The 19,001-nt window shown below is 39.1% G+C and overlaps 1 protein-coding gene across 32 annotated transcripts in view; it reads left to right on the forward strand.

The window, feature by feature from the left end:
• The window catches only part of rimbp2b (RIMS binding protein 2b), a 94,338-nt gene that overhangs the window by 11,397 nt on the left and 63,940 nt on the right, over window positions 1-19,001 (forward strand). For 28 of the 32 annotated variants that reach the window (XR_009129693.1, XR_009129695.1, XR_009129694.1 and 25 more), the window contains one exon: window positions 5,449-5,586. The exons of the other annotated variants lie outside the window; for them this stretch is intronic. Coding sequence is in view for 24 of the 28 variants with exons in the window: in XM_058071965.1 (XP_057927948.1) it covers window positions 5,449-5,586 (138 nt within the window). In the remaining 4 variants the exon portion in view is untranslated. The remainder of the gene's footprint in view (window positions 1-5,448; window positions 5,587-19,001) is intronic. 32 annotated transcript variants of the gene reach the window in all.

Genomic DNA, 19,001 nt, shown 5'->3' on the forward strand with positions numbered 1-19,001 from the left:
CCACTCTCTGTTGTGTCCTTAGGCTATTTCCATGTTGTGTGTTGTTTGCACTTTCTAACCCTCTGCACTCTATCCTCTCAAACATGATTTTTTTTTCATGTTAACAGTTTATAACCCGACATACATCTGCATGTTTGTTTACACTAAGCACGTTTGCACGCTTGCTCAATCACTCCTCAAGCGCAAATATAGTGTAAGTTGATCTGATGTGCCAGGTGTTGTCATGTCTGCAGTCAGTCTGATATGCAGGATAGACCGGTTGATGGCTGTGCCAGAGGTCACCTCAGGGATCTGAATGCATTCATAATTGATTGTTCCTGGAGTTGATTAGGCTTGTTTACTCCCACAGATGGACAACGCTAATCGAAGAGTCCATGGGTGTGTGAGAGTGATACTAAAATTGTACTTGCTTAACTATGCCAGGCAGATTTAAAGATATGGTTTACAGTTCCTTATGTTGAAATATCTATTTTCGAGTTCATCCCCACTGGTGTTGGATTTGTTTTAGATCTGGGTTGCAACCCAAGCTTCAGAGCACAGTCAAGAATTTTCCTTCCTTTAAGGATGGAGAGTTCCATCCTGACGTATGTTCTGGCTGCAAAAATGGGGAAAACCAGAGAAACGCACATGGCCCGTACAGATTTTCAAAAACGCAGACAGCACAGAAAGCCCTTTAAAGACTTTATTTTCTGCGTGCACGCAGGAAAACCTTGCACGCAGCCAGGTCGCAAAGGCAGGGCATAGGAGGAGTGCGTAACACTTATGTGTGTCGCAAATTTAAAATGACATTGTGTACATTGCCAAGCCATGGCGGCGGCTCCTCTTTCTGCTGTACACTCTGGTTCTCTCGGTCACGATAGTCACAGGTGCCGTAGAAAGCCAGTAAGCCCATCTTGCAGTCAAAGTAAGTGGAATGCAAGAGCCTCATATGCTGCCCACGCATGTTCCCCACTGAGTGACGTGTGAGTCACAGTGGCCAAGTGATTAGAATGTAGGCCACACAGTCAGGACATTGGGAATACCTGGGTTCGATTCTCCGCTTGGCATCTTTTTGTGGAGTTTGCATGTTCTCCTCATGCGTGCATGGTTTTTTTTCGAGTACTCCGGTTTCCTCCCACATTCCAAAAACATGCATATTAGGTTAAGGTTAAGTGGTGACTCCAAATTGTCCATAGGTATGAATGAGAGTGTGAATGGTTGTTTGTCTATATGTGCCCTGTGATTGGCTGGCGACCAGTCCAGGGTGTACCCTGCCTCTTGGCCGAAGTCTGCTGGGATAGACTCCAGCAACCCTAGTGAGGATAAGCGCCATAAAAATGGTTGGATGTTTGGATCAGCAATTAGACAGCATAGACAAGTGAAGCCAATCATGACAAAGCCTCAAAACAACAGTGAAATGACCTGAACGCAACACATCATGGTCTCTTCAGCCTCGAATATTTGCTCGAATATTTTTGTTAACACCTGAGTGGGGAAAATGCACGTCTTTGTAATGAGTTTAAAAAATCCAACTTTGTGTGAGACCATGAATGCATTATGGCTGAGATCTGACAGGTGATTGGATAAGCACGAGGATGAGCAGGATGCTATTAGGTAAACATGGAGGGAAAAAAGTAATACTTCCCCACAGCTAATTGACATTTCTAAAAAAATTAATTAGAGATAATTTAAAAAAACAGCATCATGGGAACTTGTTTGCGTCACAGTAAACATATCAGGTAAGTTTACAGTAATTGACACATACATTTATGTAAGTTTATCTCCAATTCTAGCAAGAGTACTGTCTTTTCTTATCTGAACTACTTTGACACCCCTAAATTTACTCCAAATTTCAATTTGAGATATTTGGCTCTGCAACGCATTTCTTCAGGCGTCAGGTAGTGCGTTTTAACCAAGATGATAGCATGATAACATTGCACTTCTATTTGTTCAACTCTCGCTTTACAGGTTAGAAGACCTTGTTTTTGCAGCTCCAGGCTATTTTTCTTTAGTGGGCAAGGAGGTAAAATGGCTCTTTTCATAGTAAAGGTTGCCGACCCCTGATGTAGTTGAATCATTGAAATGTAAATCAATTCATTGATGCTGTGAATGACTTTTTACACTAAAATTATATACATTTTAATTTTGATTTTCTTTTCCGAGAGTGTATCAGTTATCTCAGTGAGGTTGACTGCTAATTTCTGAAAATGACATGATTTCTCCCAGGAGTGCAAACTGGGGATGATTATTTTGTCCGCATCAAAAAACAATTACTTTTCAAGGATTTGCTTTTGCAATGAAGAGCTTATCTTCACAAGTTCACCACCGCCTCAATGTACGTCTTTTTTTTTGAACTGACGTCCTAATTTTTGTGCAGTTTGACTCCTTCTGTTCTTTACTCCCTCAGCCACACCTACGGCTGGCTCACTCAATCCACTATGTTGTAATAGAAACAATACCCGCAGCATCCTCTGATATCATTGGCTTTGTTGAATGTTTGTCTGAGGTTCACCCTTCACACCGCCTGTTGGAGGTTAATTCCACTCTTTGATCGCACATTATTGGCAGGCAGGGCTCCGCACATTGGAACAGGGCAGGTAGAACAAGGCAAACTTGCAGCACCAGACACTTTTAACATTGGCGATGATTAATTGAAAGCTAATGTGCTTAGAGTTGATGAAACGTGTTTATGAGGGGGTGTAATTGATGCTAATGTCCTGATAAAGTGGAATGTTACTGTGGATTAACAGTGAAAAGCTGGGATCTACTGTTCTGTGTGTGGCGGCTGCTGTCATTCCTTTTGCAGTGATTTATCATGGTTAACTGCGTGATGGTGCATGCTACATTGTTCTATGTTAGAGGTCTCGGTGGGGTTTGTCAAGCCTGATGTCCAATCCGCTGCCTCCATGCTGAGCCTTCGCTGGCCAGGGGTGCAGGGTAATTGCATGAAGGGTCTGTAACAAGGTGGATTAAATTAGCTTTTCTCTGACTAAAATGAATTAAATAGGCAGTCAAGACTCCTGAACTGATTTATTATATTTGTTCTGCCAAATAGGGTATATCACAACATACAGTTCTCTCCAGGGAAATGTGTGAGACTATAACCCATAACTGAAGAATGGAATAATTACAAGGGTTGCAAAGGGGTGCTTTCAATTCCAGAAGCTTTCCATACTGAAAAAAAAATTGTATGCATTGCTAACATTACCGGGCAGAGTTCACAGACAATGTAACTCGAGGACGACTGTATGCAAATGAGCTGATGGCAGCATTGACTTACAATGTGAACTTCAGGGTATTTGCATGTTATTTGTCCAGTCTTTTCATCAAAATTCAGACATGAAAGTGGCATTGATTTAATATGGTGCAGTGTCCATGATACACGTTACTATATGATTTTCTACTGATCTATTTTTTTCTAATCAATACACATTGGGGAACTATTGTTTGCGGGCGATCTACTGGGCATGGACGGTGACAAGCTTTGTCCAGATGTCTGTTTGTGTTAAGGGGGTTACAGCACTGCCTTCTGCAATAAGAAACAAAAACTAATTGCTCATTGGCCTCGGGTTGGAGACATACAGCTGGGGACTTTCAGCTAAAAATAGCATTGCTCGTTCTGAAAAATGGCGGACACATGCAGTGCGGTGGATTCCTGAATATTCACGATGCAGCATTTGCAATCCATTCATTCATTCATTCATTTTCTACCGCTTTTTTCTCACGAGGGTTGCGGGGGTGCTGGAGCCTATCCCAGCTGTCTTCAGGCGAGAGGCGGGGTACACCCTGGACTGGTCGCCAGCCAATCACAGGGCACATATAGACAAACAACCATTCACACTCACATTCATACCTATGGACAATTTGGAGTCGCCAATTAACCTAGCATGTTTTTGGAATGTGGGAGGAAACCGGAGTACTCGGAGAAAACCCACACATGCACGGGGAGAACATGCAAACTCCACACAGAGAATGGTAGATGGTGCTTTCAATGACCGTCAAAAAAGGAAATTCATTCAAAAACTGTGGGATTTCTAATTAATAGCAACAGTATTTATTTATATAATAATATTTATTTACTGTAATATAATTAATTTTTCTACCGCTTTTTCCTCACGAGGGTTGCGGGGATTGCTAGAGCCTATCCCAGCTGTCTTCGGGCGAGAGGCAGGGTACACTCTGGACTGGTCGCCAGCCAATCACAGGGCACATATAGACAAACAACCATTTACATCCACATTTACTGTAATATAATGATAAATTAATAAATTAATTTCATGACTATTGCCTTGTGTTGTGTTTTAGGTATTTTCATTTGTACATTTCATGAAGGAAAGATGCATTGAGGCAAATCTATAATAATAATCCTTTCTGAATGTTCCTAAATAGGCTTTTTTACTCACAAACATTGAGAACGTAAAACCAGTATGTTGCCCGAGGACACAATGACAGTGAACGAGGATCCAATCGCCAACCTTCTGATTCTTGGTTGACCTGCTCTTCCTCCTGAGTGACTGCCGCTGCAGTACAATAGTAGTGATGTCATCAGCGGAGACAGACAGAGAATGACCCGGATAAGGTTACCAGCATGACTACAATGTTGACAATAAACACACACGCAAAGTCCATCATTGTCTTATCCATGCTATAACAGCCAAAGGGATCTATTGTGGTCAACACGTGACATGGACAAAAATGTCATTTTCTGGGTATGACCTCGTACATCATGAAAGAGAACAAATGGGGTCAACTTCTCCTGCTTCGGCTTCCTCCATCTGAGCATGTGGCGCTGGAAATATCACATGGTAGCATCTAAACAAGTGTGTCGCCCAATAGTTTCCATGTGTGCGCTATCAAGGCTTTAGCTCCATGCAGAGAGGCTCACTGTACTTGAATCATGTTACAGCTCTCCCACTATGGCATAAAGGCAGCATCTGGTTCCACATGATTGGTGCTTTGAATAATTGAAGGGTTGCCTTGTTATTATACTAACCTGGTAATAATAAAGTAAGTATATCGGCATTGGTACATTCATACGTGGTTCAGTATTGGGGTAGAATGTTGCTATTCATCGTGGTTTTAGTTTTAAAACTGTTATGCACAGATGAACGTGCATGATAAATGTGACAATTGTTGCTTTTACATGCTGAACGTGAAGACATCAGTGAAGGACTGTGCTTCAGTGTGGCTGTTTGTTGTTTTTCCACTCAGACCACCTGCTGGTTCCCAGCAGCCGTTCTCCTACTCTCCTACACACTGAGTACAAGGCGATTTTGATCATCAGTGAGCTATGCAGCAGCAGTGTACTGTTATTGCATTTGACCATAGGCAAGACAAAACATGCCCAGTGATGTAATAAAATATACGTTGCCACAGGGATAAGCAGCTAATTAATACAGGTCTGGCTTTCTGAGAAAATACAAATAGAAAATTCATTTATTCATATCTCCTTTCTGTTTGAATTTTCAGCTAAGAAATGAGGTGTTGCCACTACCGCTCCCCAGTGTGCCGCCTTTGGACAACCTTTGTCTTCTAGAGAACGGCAGCACAGCCCTGAGACCCAACCCTGAGACCCTGAGCAGCCAGAGGCTAAAACAGAGGTTACTGGTGAGTTCAAATTATGAAAGGTCTACGCACGCTTGTTGATGTTGGGCTGGACTGGATAAGTCATTATTATTAGCTCGCAGCTAACATATATCCTCTTTTACTGATGTTACTAATCCAAACAGCAACACCAAAACACTTGTAAACATTCTCCCAAAAGAAATAGATGTCGTAAGCAAGTTCTTTATGTGGTATTAAAAACATTTTCTGCGGTTTTCAGTGTTCTCCGTGCATTATTAATGCATGTTTATGTTTATCTCCATCTGTATGCCTTTGTTCTAGTCAGCATTTCTCCATAATAATATTTTTTATTTAGTTTTGACATGTCCTATATATGGTAATGGTAATGGTTTTATTTCATTTGAACATGCATCAGATTACAATTGAATGCATCACATAATCAGTTCACAGTTCCACATGTCCAAAAGGAGTAGGAAGAAGCAAAGCTTATTAAATCCTACCCCTCCATCTGGTACTTTTACAATCAGTAACTGTTACATTTGTTCACTTCCTGCTTTCCATAATACAGTTTTTTAATAATGCATCTTTACAAAGCACAATTATTTATTATACAAAAAACATGAGAACAAATATAATGCTGTTTAGTTTTACTGTTGTATTAGTATAAATAAAGGCTTTTGCAATTTAATACACATAATGCATGAGACTCTCTCACTATATCTTTTTCAAAAAGTATTAATCATCAGTATTCAGTATTAGTATTATCGTGGTCGGGTGTGGAACCAATTAACTGCAATAAACCAGGAACGACCGTACACTTTTATTGATGATATTTAATTTTGCTATGGCTTTAAATGGGTTTGTTTGAAAGTTTATTCACATTCACTACAGGCGTTGATTAAAAAGATCTCAGCTTGAATCTTGGTTCTGTCTATTTGGAGTCATTATTGGGATGGACAGGACTCAATAGTCTCTTGGTCTGTCATGATCAGCGAAGATTCCAGATAAGAATACTAATTTGAACCTTTGTACATTATATTAGTAGTGACCTCTATGCTCCTTTTTTGGGAGAGAAGGACACAAACTGTATTATCAATGACAAGAAAATAGACATGTTTACGTAGCAGTGATTGAATTATTTACAATTATTACCCCCCCCTCAATTCGGTGTACTGACACACTATACAGCTCTCTAAAAAGAACATGTCCTTGTCCTCATCAGACCATTTGTAATTCTCTTGGGTTTCTGTGCTTCAATATGAATGAGCAGCATCGATTAGATCCCAGTGATGCTTGCAAAATGGTGTGTGTGTTTGTCTCCTTGTGTTCTCATGTTGTAACGACATATAAACCTGGTTGCACAGTCACATTCCCAAAACAAAAAACAAATTACAATAATGGACATTATTACATGAGGTTATACTAAGAATGACTAGTCTCGTCTGAAATGATGGAAACAGAACAGTGTTGTTTGCCCTTATAACCACGGATGACACCATTTTTATGAATGGGATCGACAAAGGCATTACCACTTCTATCTATCTATAGTATAGTAATATTAACTGTGTATGTTTTCTATATAACACCATCATAAATGAAGTAAACCTTTTTGCATTTTGGTGCACCAGCTGTGGTGTGGGTACGGGTGTGAGCTTAGTGCCACTGACTGTGACTGTTGGCGGAGATGAAGCTGGTGAGAGTTGTATTTATAAGTTGCCCACCTGCTTGTGACATGACTATGTGATGATTGGCTTGTCAACGTTTTGCTCTGCACCTGTGGTCATGTGTCAGTGCTTTCAACGTGAATTATAACATACAAATAGAACAACAGGATAATGGATTAATTTGTATGCAAGAGGCATTTCCAATGCACAGCAGCATTAATCCGAGTGATTTGCACAATGAAGTAGTTCCAAGAAAATCTACACCGTGGTACCTGTGGTCATTGCTGAGAAACTAGTGTTTTTGATCCCGTCATGCATCTCACTGTGCTATTCAGCTGGTTGTAAACTACTCAGTCAGCAGGGAAATGGGCTGCTCAGAACAGCAGTATTGAGGAGGGGGTGGATGGGTTGGAGGTGATGTTATTAGTTCCCTGAAGTGGAAAAACAGATGATTATGGATCCTGAAAAATTGGCGTACTGTCTGTAATTACCAATACTGCATGGTCCTATGTTACTGGAGGGCTGAGTGCCGGGGTAATGAAAAACTGACGGAGCATGAAGCTCTTCTTCAGCAAGCACCATTAGCCTGCAGCTCTGTTGTTCTATGATGGAGATGCAATCATCAAAATGCAGACATACCCCTTGGTAAAGGTCTCCCTCCAGACAGCTGTCTGCAGCCTTTACATTAAGGCTATCCACTATGTACACATAGTACAGTATATACAGTATATACAGTACCTCTGGTATGGTTGACTTTACTGAGATTGCTTTCTTCTTAGGGTTACCTGCAGATACAGCATTGGTTTTGCATGTCTGTTCCTGTAAGTACTCAATTAATTCTGAAATGTCACATTTATTTGTTATATTGGCCAACGAGTGTTCGTCATTGTTACGTGTCACTCACTGAGTTGCACTGAAAAATGTCACACATAAAACGGGCATGTCCTGATCTTCAGGATCCAGATCAGCTGCCGATCCACTGCATATTGAGGATGGGATGATATCTGTCACAAGATTAGGCCAATCCGGTTGCCGTATAACATTGGTAACTCTAGGCCACACTTCAATATTGTAGGTGTGTTAATGCACCTCAAAGCTGGTTGCCATTAGACTCCCACCACCCGCAAGAAGAAGAAAACGTAACATGCAGCCATGATAGTTAGATACGTATGTACTTGTTTCACATTGGACATATTTGGGTTGTCTATCCTAGGGGCCGTTAACAAATTACTATTGCGGTGAGGAGAGTTTGGTAAAAAAAATGTATTAATGTATACAACAGGGGAGCAGGTGACCAAGTTATAGAAGAAGGAAGGACACATGGGCTCATCTAGACTTACAGCAAAGTGGACTTAAATGTGTATAAGACAAGAAAATACTGGAAGAATGTCGAATGCGGGGAGTCATAACATTCAAACTACTAAGATAGTATGTTGGCTTGTCATAAGAGCTCACTTCTGGTCATGTGACGGCGACGAGTCGATGGCATCATCGTTTTAAAAAAAGCAACAGATTTTCTAGTCCTCTGTAAACTGTTTTAAAAAAAAAGTGCCCATGCCTCCATCCCTCCAACCGGCACAAGTAAGAGAGGAGATAAGGCGTGAGAGGGTTTAACACCGCCGATTGTAATCTTAACCAAATGAACGCCTCTCATTGCTATTAAATGCACAGGGCCCTCTGGACTGCACATCAGAGGCCACAGTTCAGGTCACGACATGGACCACCTCACGGGAGACATGTAATCTTTTCCTGTGTCATGAATAGGAGTCAACAATGAATGAATGATATGCCTTTATTCAGAAATTTGCATGAAGGGGGGGGGGGGGGGGGAGAAGGGGGGGACAACACGAGGAGAGGGGAGGGGAAAAAACAACAACTCCAAACTAGACTCTTAGATGAAGGAGTACAGTGTGGGACTGTTAAAAAACCTCGGCATACAAATCGGCAGGTAAAAGACTGAGGTAGAAGAATTAAGTGACAATTACATTAAACACAGCAGCAGGCTAATTCAGGCATTGTGCTTGTGATCCACTCAAGTCCACACTAATACATCCCAAAGATTCCCAGTGGGGTTCAGGTCTGGTCAATCCATGTGGGAAAATGATGTCTCTCTGAAGCACCTCTCTCACAATTTAACAAAATCAATTCAATAAAATGACAAATTGACGAATCATTCAATATATTCAGGTAGTCAGCTGACCTCATTCTTTGGGCACATACCGCTGCTGGATTTAGTCGACCTGACCAACCCTATATCTATTTGCTCGGTTAACTGCAGATGGTGACCTTTGTTTTGATGAATCGATGGATATATCGATCCACAGCAGTGGTCAAGATCACATTCATGGAAGTAATCAGCATCCACTGTTGGTAATCATTTTACATAATAAGTCATAATGTGCACATGCAGAGCTGAATCAACATATCTTTGGTGTCACAAATATTTAAGAAGTCTATAAGGGGTTGAAATGTCAATTTCAAATGGAATACATTTTCAAGTAGAGAATATTAACTGCAATAATTTAATGGGAGATATTCAGTATTGTCATTGTAGGCTTCTCTTTTCTTCTTGTGCTTTTATTGAAGATGTGTCCACTTATCCCTCGGCCTCTTGAACGTCTCATAGCATCTCCATGATGTCAAAGGGGCAAGACTTAAAAAGGGATGTGAACATATCCTCCCCGGTTGACTCCTGCCCTCATAACTATTCATGACTGCGAGCCGGTTGATGGTGGAGCCTGCAGGTTTACTTGGACCACACTGAGTTTGATGGTGGCGTGAATCATCACACAGCGACGTGTTTTACTGATGATCATAAATATGAGCCTGCCAGACAGGAAAAATCTGTCATTCTCAGTCTAAAAAGTGTCTAGACAGTGTCAGACTTTTAATGTCGCTCTGAACAAACACAACTTGAGTTAACTTGATCTCATCTCCTCTTATTCACACTGCCATAATTGCCCAGATTAATAATTTATTCCGTCTTATTAATATTCACAGACGCAGAGGATGTGTAGTTTTCACACAAGGGTTTTTCATCTACAGTATATCTTGCTTAAAAAGGTTTGCTCTCTTTGTGAACAGCTGACACTTTATATCCTGCACCACATTGTGTCGTTTTTCTTCTCATCCATTACCACACACTGCTAATATGGATGGCAATTACATTTCTATGTTTGGGCCATCATCCCACTTCATCTATTGATGTGGGAGGCCCCTGTACTGTGGGGGATAACCTCATGTTTACAGCACTTGTAATGAAATTAAAACCGCGTGGTGCCCACACTACAGGCTTCCACTGATCCACTAATTTAATTGCCCCTCTTTATTAATGCTGCAGACCGACCCAGGGATTCCACACACTATTCACACAGCAGAGCTTTTTTGATTATCCAAAGCACTGTTTGTCTTCCAGACACCTGGCTCCATCATTACTGTGTAAACAACCCTTCAGGAGGGAGATTTATGAAACACGTGATTCATCCAGGTTCGTTGCTGGAGGTTTTAATAACTGTTCTATTAAAAAAAAAAAAAAAAAAGTGTAAAAGTGTAAGCGCATCGCACTAGATGCCTGGTGACCATGAAAAATACAACCTTATGTTAAAGATGCCAACACTGCATCCTTGCTTCCACCACTTTGTAGTCTTTCTCTATCCCATCTATTAAAGGCTGTTGAGGAGCTACAATCCTCGGGGGAACTCTGTGAAAGTCTGATGCAATGAAACACTAGTGTGGAATTTTTGACTGCATCACTGTGGCAGGTCTTTGATAGATCAGATAGTACTGCTTCTTTTACACTGCTCCAAAAAAATAAAGGCAACACTTAAACAACACGATGTAACTCCAAGTCTGTCACACTTCTGTGAAATCAAACTGTCCACTGAGGAAGCAACACAGACTGACAATCAATTTCACATGCAGTTGTGCAAATGGTATAGACAACATGTGGACACCAGCAGACGCATAATAATAATAATAATAATAATAATAATAATAATAATAATAATAATAATAATAATAATAATAATAATAATAATAATAATAATAATAATAATAATAATAATAATAATAATAATAATAATAATAATAATAATAATAATAATAATAATAATAATAATAATAATAACTATTATTATAATTATATTATTATTATTATCTTACAATAATAATAACAATAATTATTATAATAATAACAATAATAATTATTATTATTATTGTTATTGTTATAAATTGATAATAATAATAATAATTAATAATAATAATAATTATTATTATTATTATATTATTATTATTATCTTACAATAATAATAACAATAATTATTATTATTGTTATTGTTATTGTTAATAATTGATAATAATAATAATAATAATAATAATAATAATAAAATAAATAAATAAATAAATACATAAATAAATAAATAAATAAAACAGAAAATAAATGAACAGTAAGGTACTACAGTTTGAAAATTGGAAAAATATGCCTCTAATTTTGAGTCATGCAGTCAAGCAGTTTGTTGTCCTTTTTGTGACATGACTAGGAGGAATAAACACAGGAATAAACAACAAAAATACTGCATCTAATGTACTGTAAGTACATCTATAGAGAGTATCCATAGTAAATCCAACAAATACCCTAACAAAACATTCCCAGTAATTAGTGACAAAATAGAAAAGTGTGCAAAAAAAAAGATATGAATGGAATCTGAGCAAAACACCTTGAAAGGACATTCTGAGACAGATGAAAAGTACAATACAGCTTGACATGTTTAGCTATAAAAAAAAAACAAGGCCACCCTGCTAACTAGAATTCCCAGAGAGGAGTGTCGGGGAATTAAACCATGAACAATGCCATCCTCAAGGGCAGAAGAAAACCCTCCCCGTGGGACCGAGCAGGCTGAGGTTACTGAATGGCTCACAACAGGGCTGAGACTGTCGAACTTTGCCATTGTTGAATCAGAGGTCAAAACAACTCGCCTCAGAGGTGGAAGTAATCCAGTTACATTCAGAGCTAATGTTACTGTTGGCAGCATGAAAACATATGTATACAATATATATGACTGATTTGGCTTTTTGAATATATACTGAGGAATTTGATAACTAGTAAGACGTAAGGATTTCCTGTATCGCATCGTCCTTGTAGATTGAAGAGTGCTGTCGCCTCCTGGCTATTAAAGATTTCTTTATTATGCTGAAAAACACATACACATTTTTGTGCTGTCACAATTCATGTCAGTATAATTTTTAACATTAGTTGTTTCAAAAAGTACAGATTTTAGGGTGTTTTGTAGGAGACTAATACAGTTAAACATTGCTTTTTGTATGCTCCAGTTTTGGTAGTATTCAGTTTTGAGAAAAATATTGCTCAAATATGTCAAGGTTTTTGTTATTGTATGCCAAACAGTGTGCCTAATAAACTAGTTGAGTGCCCAAATAAAGCATCCATGCATTGGTGACTTTGAAGAAAGAATAGTAGTTTTCTCTTAGAATTGGGACACTATTTTCAGATTCCAGCTAATGACTCCTTAAATCATCTTTATTAGATGTGGGTATGTGGTTCATTTCTTCGTAGAACACATACTGAATGATGAACCACTTGCATCTGTCACCTTTTTACTTCCTAACAAGCACAGTGTACTGTTGATGATGCGTTCAAGCGCACTTTGTATTCCCGGGTTTTTGATGAATTGGTGCGCTTTTTTTTTAATTAATAAATACAGAAAAAGTTAAAAGTGCCAGAATTTAAAAAAGTAAGAATGTAGTGTCTGCAACAGTAGGATTGTATTGCAAATGTATGAATCTTTTACTCCCCAAGCAGAACAAATCAAGCAGAACTAGTCGGAATGAAACATTTTCAAAGCTAGGGCTTCTTGGGTGGCAGCATCTCTGTCCGGTACAAGTCGGCAACCGGTGGTGGAATTCCTCACCTTGGCCTCTTTTTTCCTTGGCGTTTGATGTGACTAAGTCGACGCTTCAATGTTGATTGACATTTTGGCGGCAGCTGTCCACCAAAATGTGTGATTATGTGGCGTTATGATGGCATTTGAAGCGCATTTCAGCTTATTATTATTTTAAAGGGGAGCTATTATGCTAATTTGTTTTTGCTAATATAAATCGATCATTTGTATTGAGTTGTGTACTCTTATAGAGCAGCTACTCACAATAACCCGTAAAGCTTTTTAGATCTTCCAGAATATATACCTGTTCAAGCTATATTTCCTTGGATTTGTGCTTCCCACCAATACGGTCTTTTTTAATTTATTCCACCCACGCCCACTCTGCTGTGATTGGTCACCTGCCCACTTTGTCAGAGGTGCTGTTGGTGCGATGGAGCTTTGACCTGGCTTGCCAGTTTTGTTTTTCCCTTGTATGCAATCAGAATGTTTGGCATGCTGTTGGAATACCATAAGAATATTTAGAATGAGTGCAGTTAGAATCCCTTTTGAAGTTTTTCTACTTTGAATACACCTCAAAAGTTTTTAGCATGAGCAAAAGATTTGGGTCAGGCAGAAGAGCGGGGCCTGAATATTTGGAATGCACTCAGGATACAGTCAGAATTTTTTTAATGCACGTCGAACACATCTGGGCAAATGTTGTCCACATGGCTGTGATAGGATAGCTGATGTTTGACTGATTACACCGCAAGCCTCAAACTCACCATACAAATGCCGGATTAAAATAAAGCTTTTTAATGTACCCGATATATAGTTTTTGTGGCATGTGTTGGCCGTTAAGTTCACACGGTAGACATGATTGTTTTGTTTTGCTGTGGGCTGAAATAGTACAAGCCAGAGGTGATTGGCTTTTGTGATCGTTGTTGAAAGGCATTTTTGGCATATGCCGATCATGTGATTTTTCACAGAAGTCGGCCAATTCTGATCGGTGGCTATTCGATCACAGCATCTCTATGTAATTTTCTTTGTTTTCTCCATTTAAACTCTAATTATTCTTTGTAAAATTATATTTTTAAAATTGAGGTTCCACTGTTAATGCAATTAAAAATAAGTATGTTATAATGCTTAACTCAAAGGTACTAAATTGTAATAGTACCCGGTCGTTCTCATGATAGATTAAACAGCAGTGGAGGTTTGTAAGGCTCATCTGATAGATTTACCATAGGTTTGCAGAATCACATGTCTTTTGACCCAATTTAGTACTTACACGATACAATGGGACTAAGTCATCTGGTGCCCATGTGAAGGATTTCAGAGCAAAATTTTTGCCAACTTCCAGAATCTGTAGCCACCGCATCGGGCTTATTAACATTTCAATGTGCTACGGGGCCCTCTTTGCCGCCTTCCACAATGAACGTGCCCTTTTAATAATGTAACCCATTTTAACTCGATCGTAAAGTGTTCATCTGACTTTCATAAGCCGGTTAGCAAAGTGACAAATTCATTTGGTGTTAGGAGAATCGCTTTGGCAGTTCTTTAGCTCTTCATATCACATTGTCTTCCCTGATGGATAGATGATAAATAGATACTTTATTCATCTGGAAGATAAATTCACATGTCTACCTTTTCAGCAGAATGGGGTAAATGGGAGACTGTCTTTGAAACATACTGTAGGTTGTGTCATGATGGGGGAGCTTTAGATTGGTCTTCTGGTAACTGATAGTGCTCCACTGAACACTCCCCTTCTCCTCTGCTTCATCTATAATGTACACGACTCACACAGAGCCAGGCCCTGAAAATCCAGCTTGTTCTTAGGCCATGTGACTGCTTCTATAATCCATTTATGTCGGATGAGCTCTCATTGTTTTTACACTCTGATACACTGTGTGGTTCACTTAAATTAGTCAGACTAACACAGGGTCAGGGCAGCCTGAATGGTGACGCTATTGGCAAATTTTCACCGGGTGCGTTTCACTCATATCCTCAGGTACGCTTGGAGTAATGTGACCTTCATTGGGAGATTAAAATATTGTAGCAGCCGTACATTGATTTTTGGACAGGGCGTTAGTATTTATTGACTCGGTCAGTGAATAAATATTGATACACTTCTTCCTAGAGGGAGTCTTTTGGACACTGTTGAGCCGCTGTTAGAAACTTTATGGTATTTATCTCATACTGTATTTATTATTTTTTTACTTGGTCTATTTTTATTCTGCAAGCCCTTATAGTTAAATATACTTAATAAACTTAATAAATATACTATATTTGCTATACTATATTTGTATTATTGCTACCCTGTGGGCCGCACGGTGGTTAGTATGTGTGGTTAGTATGTAGGCTAAACAGTCAGAGACCTGGGTTGTATTCTCCGCTTGGCATGTCTGTGTGGAGTTTGCATGTTCTAGCCGTGTGTGCATGGGTTTTCTCCGGGTATTCCGGTTTCCTCCCACATTCCAAAAACATTTTAGGTTAATTGGCGACTCCAAATTGTCCCTAGGTATGAATAAGAATGATTGTCTATATGTGCCCTGCGATTGGCTCGCGACCAGTCCAGGGTGTACCCTGCCGCTCGGACAGCTGGGATAGGCTCCAGCATACCCCTGCCACCCTAGTGAGGATAAGGGGAATAGAAAATGGATGGATGGATAGATGCTCCCCTGTTTTATGTTGCACAACTACACTGCAAAAAATTCTCTATATTCTATTCTGTATATACAGTGGTGTGAAAAAGTGTTTAAAAAATTTAAGATTAGACAATAACAACAGATGAACGGAAAATGTAGTTTTTAAATGAAACTTTTTATTATCAAGGGAGAAAAAAGGTAGCCATGTGCGAAAAACTTAACTGAGATTAAGTGAGATCTCTCAGTCTCGCTCAGTCTGGAAAAGTTTATAAAGTTTATAAAGCTTTGGAACTCCAGTGAACCACACTGAGAGACACTATCCACAAATGGTGAAAACATGGAACAGTTTAGAACCTTCCCAGGTCTGGCCAGCCAACCACAATTACCCCAAGAGCGCAGCAACGACTCATCTAAGAGGTCACAAAAGGCCACAACAACATCCAAAGAACTGTAGGCCTCTTTTGCCTCAGTTAAGGTCAGTGTTCATGACTCTACCATAAGAAAGACACTGGGCAAAAACAGCATACATGGCAGAGTTCCAAGATAAAAAACACTGCTGAACAAAAACAAAACATTACGGCTCCTCTCAATTTTGCCAGAAAACATTCTGATAATCCGAAGACTTTTGTGATCTTTGGTGTGTCCCGTTACTTCTGGTATCAAAGTAATGCTACAAGAACATCAGTATAATATGGTGGTGGTAGTGTGATGGTCTGGGGCTGTTTTGCTGCTTCAGAATGACTTGTTGTGATAAATGGAACCATGAATTCTGCTGTCCACCAAAAAAAAATCTAAATTTCATATTCAAATAATATGAAATTATTATTAATTATATAAGAGTTTACCAAAAGGTCAGTGTGACAATACAGATCAGAACACATGATTCATTCATAATTCTGTTCATGGATTCGATAGCATTTTAATCAGACTATGTTGTGTTAATTATATATAGTCCACGTTCTACAACTGGCACACGAATACAGATAATGACAAAATGTACTCGTTTTATACTCATATCCGTCAAAAATGCATTATCCGTAATGCATACTCAATTATGAGTATCTTGCTCATCCCTACTACTGAGGTCCAATACCATTGTGACCATTGCGGAAAACCAGGACAAAATAAAAAACGCCTACTGTCATAGTAAATATTGCTTTTGTGGTGCAAATGGTACCATCTATGACTTGTAGACTTTAAAATGTACTACCGGCTGAGAATTTATTTAAATCAAATGGCTAGAAGTACAGCAATACATCCACTGAGGCCTAACGGTGCCCTTTAATTCAATCAATAAAGCACGCAGACCTTCTTAATCCTTATTATAGCTCACAGCAACAGCCTACTTTACATGGCAACAAAGCCGATGGAAGACTCGGTTTGTCAGTTTTTTTTTTCTCTCAAGAAAAACTGATTATTCTTTGGACAATGTCAAAAAATCTTACAATGACCTGAGTAGAGTACCTGAATCAGTTCTGAGTACTGAGTTCCACTCAGTTCTGAAATCATTTTATATGTTTGCCTAATTATTTGTCATCAGCTTGTTGTTCAAACTTTTGTGTGGTAAATCAGGAGGTGGGCGATCGTGTTCAGTGTAGTAGGCGTTAATTACATTGCTGCCTGGATGGAAGTAAAGGCCAACAGTAGCTGATAGGGATTCTCATCGAGACAGAGGAGCTGACTGATAATCTGACCGCTCACCCATGCAGCAGAGTTGGGATAAGCTTGCTTACGATGCTTGGATTCTATGGCTGTGTTTTGTCCATTGCTTCTGTATTTTGCTCCTGAGTTTGTTGTTGTCTTTTCACTCGACTTGTGACTTAGTACATTTGAGATGTTGGGCTTTGTGTGAGCTTTTGTTCTTAAGACGTGGGATGACTCTCACTGCTGAGATTATTTTGGAGTTCACCAGGGGAAGCTTTTCTTTCTGGGTCATTTGCTTAGATGCATCTCTCCTCACATCACTATTTTTAAATGAGCCTCAGCTATTTTAAGCCTGTGAAATTAGTGCCACCTCAGAATCTCCCCTCTATATCAAAGTCGCTGAAGTGCCAACGCTAGCAAAATCATGGAAGAACAACAACAAACCCTTTTTTAGTATATTTTATAGCAACTCCACTTGTGAATACAATCTCTTTTTATACAAAGATTGGTAAGTCTACATGCCAATCATGATACATCATAAAAATCGTCATGATAATACACCAAAACAATGTTTTTTGGCAACTCACAATTGTTCTAAAATATATATATACTGTATTTTCCAGACTATAAATTGCTTTGGAGTATAAATCGCAGAGGGCACAATGAAGAAGAATAAACATTAGGGATGAGTCGGATAATTGTTATAAATTAGTATCCATTATGGATAATGCATTTGTGCCGGATACAAGTATGAAACAAGTCCATTTAGTCATTATCTGTATTTGTGTTAAAAGAAAATGTTCATTATGTATTCACTCTTCATGCTCTGTGATGGTCTAGTCACACACAGTGGCAAGGTGGAATTGAGAAGTTTAAAATGGCTCACCGTTTGTCAAAATGCCTCCACTTTATTCATTTTTCTTCAGCTCGCCTCTATTTTGGTTTACTTGGTAGACTTGTTCCGTAACATGCGCTGCAGACCAGCATTGACTGTCCATAACATTCAGTAAACTTGATGCTGCACAACGGCGGCATCAAGCATTCTGCATGTATGGCTAAAATATTATTAAATATTACACCCATCTCTACACATCGCAGGATGCAGCATGCAATCCTAAACTTGCTTCATAAAATGCTGTGTTTTTAACAAGACAGTGTGCACGATCGTGCATCAGTCACTGAAGGTGTTTTTTTCCCCAGTCTGCTTGCTTGCTGGTGATATAAAGTCAGTTGGAAAACTGCTTGTAGCACTGTACATGGTGCTTTTTAGAAAAATACAGTCAACAAGGCGGACAAATTATTTCCCTTTTTGCCATGTTTGCAGGAATCACCAACTTCACACAGGTAATTAAAAATAACTAAGGAATAAAGTGTCAAGGATCACTTACACCCATAATAAACACACATATAGCAACTTCTGATCAATCCATGTCAATTTCAGATTTAAAATAATGTGCAGATTTAAGCCCCGCCGAAACCACATCCACTTTCGGTTTATGACCCGCCCACTTGGGATTACAGATAATTTAGATGGGTGAACACATACAGATCGTGGTGTACTCACTCATCCCTAATAAACATATATACGTAAGTCCCACTGGACTGTAAATCACATATTGACTATAGTCTGAAAA

Source organism: Doryrhamphus excisus, chromosome 4 (assembly GCF_030265055.1).
Source record: "Doryrhamphus excisus isolate RoL2022-K1 chromosome 4, RoL_Dexc_1.0, whole genome shotgun sequence".
In the NCBI taxonomy this organism is placed as follows: domain Eukaryota; kingdom Metazoa; phylum Chordata; class Actinopteri; order Syngnathiformes; family Syngnathidae; genus Doryrhamphus; species Doryrhamphus excisus.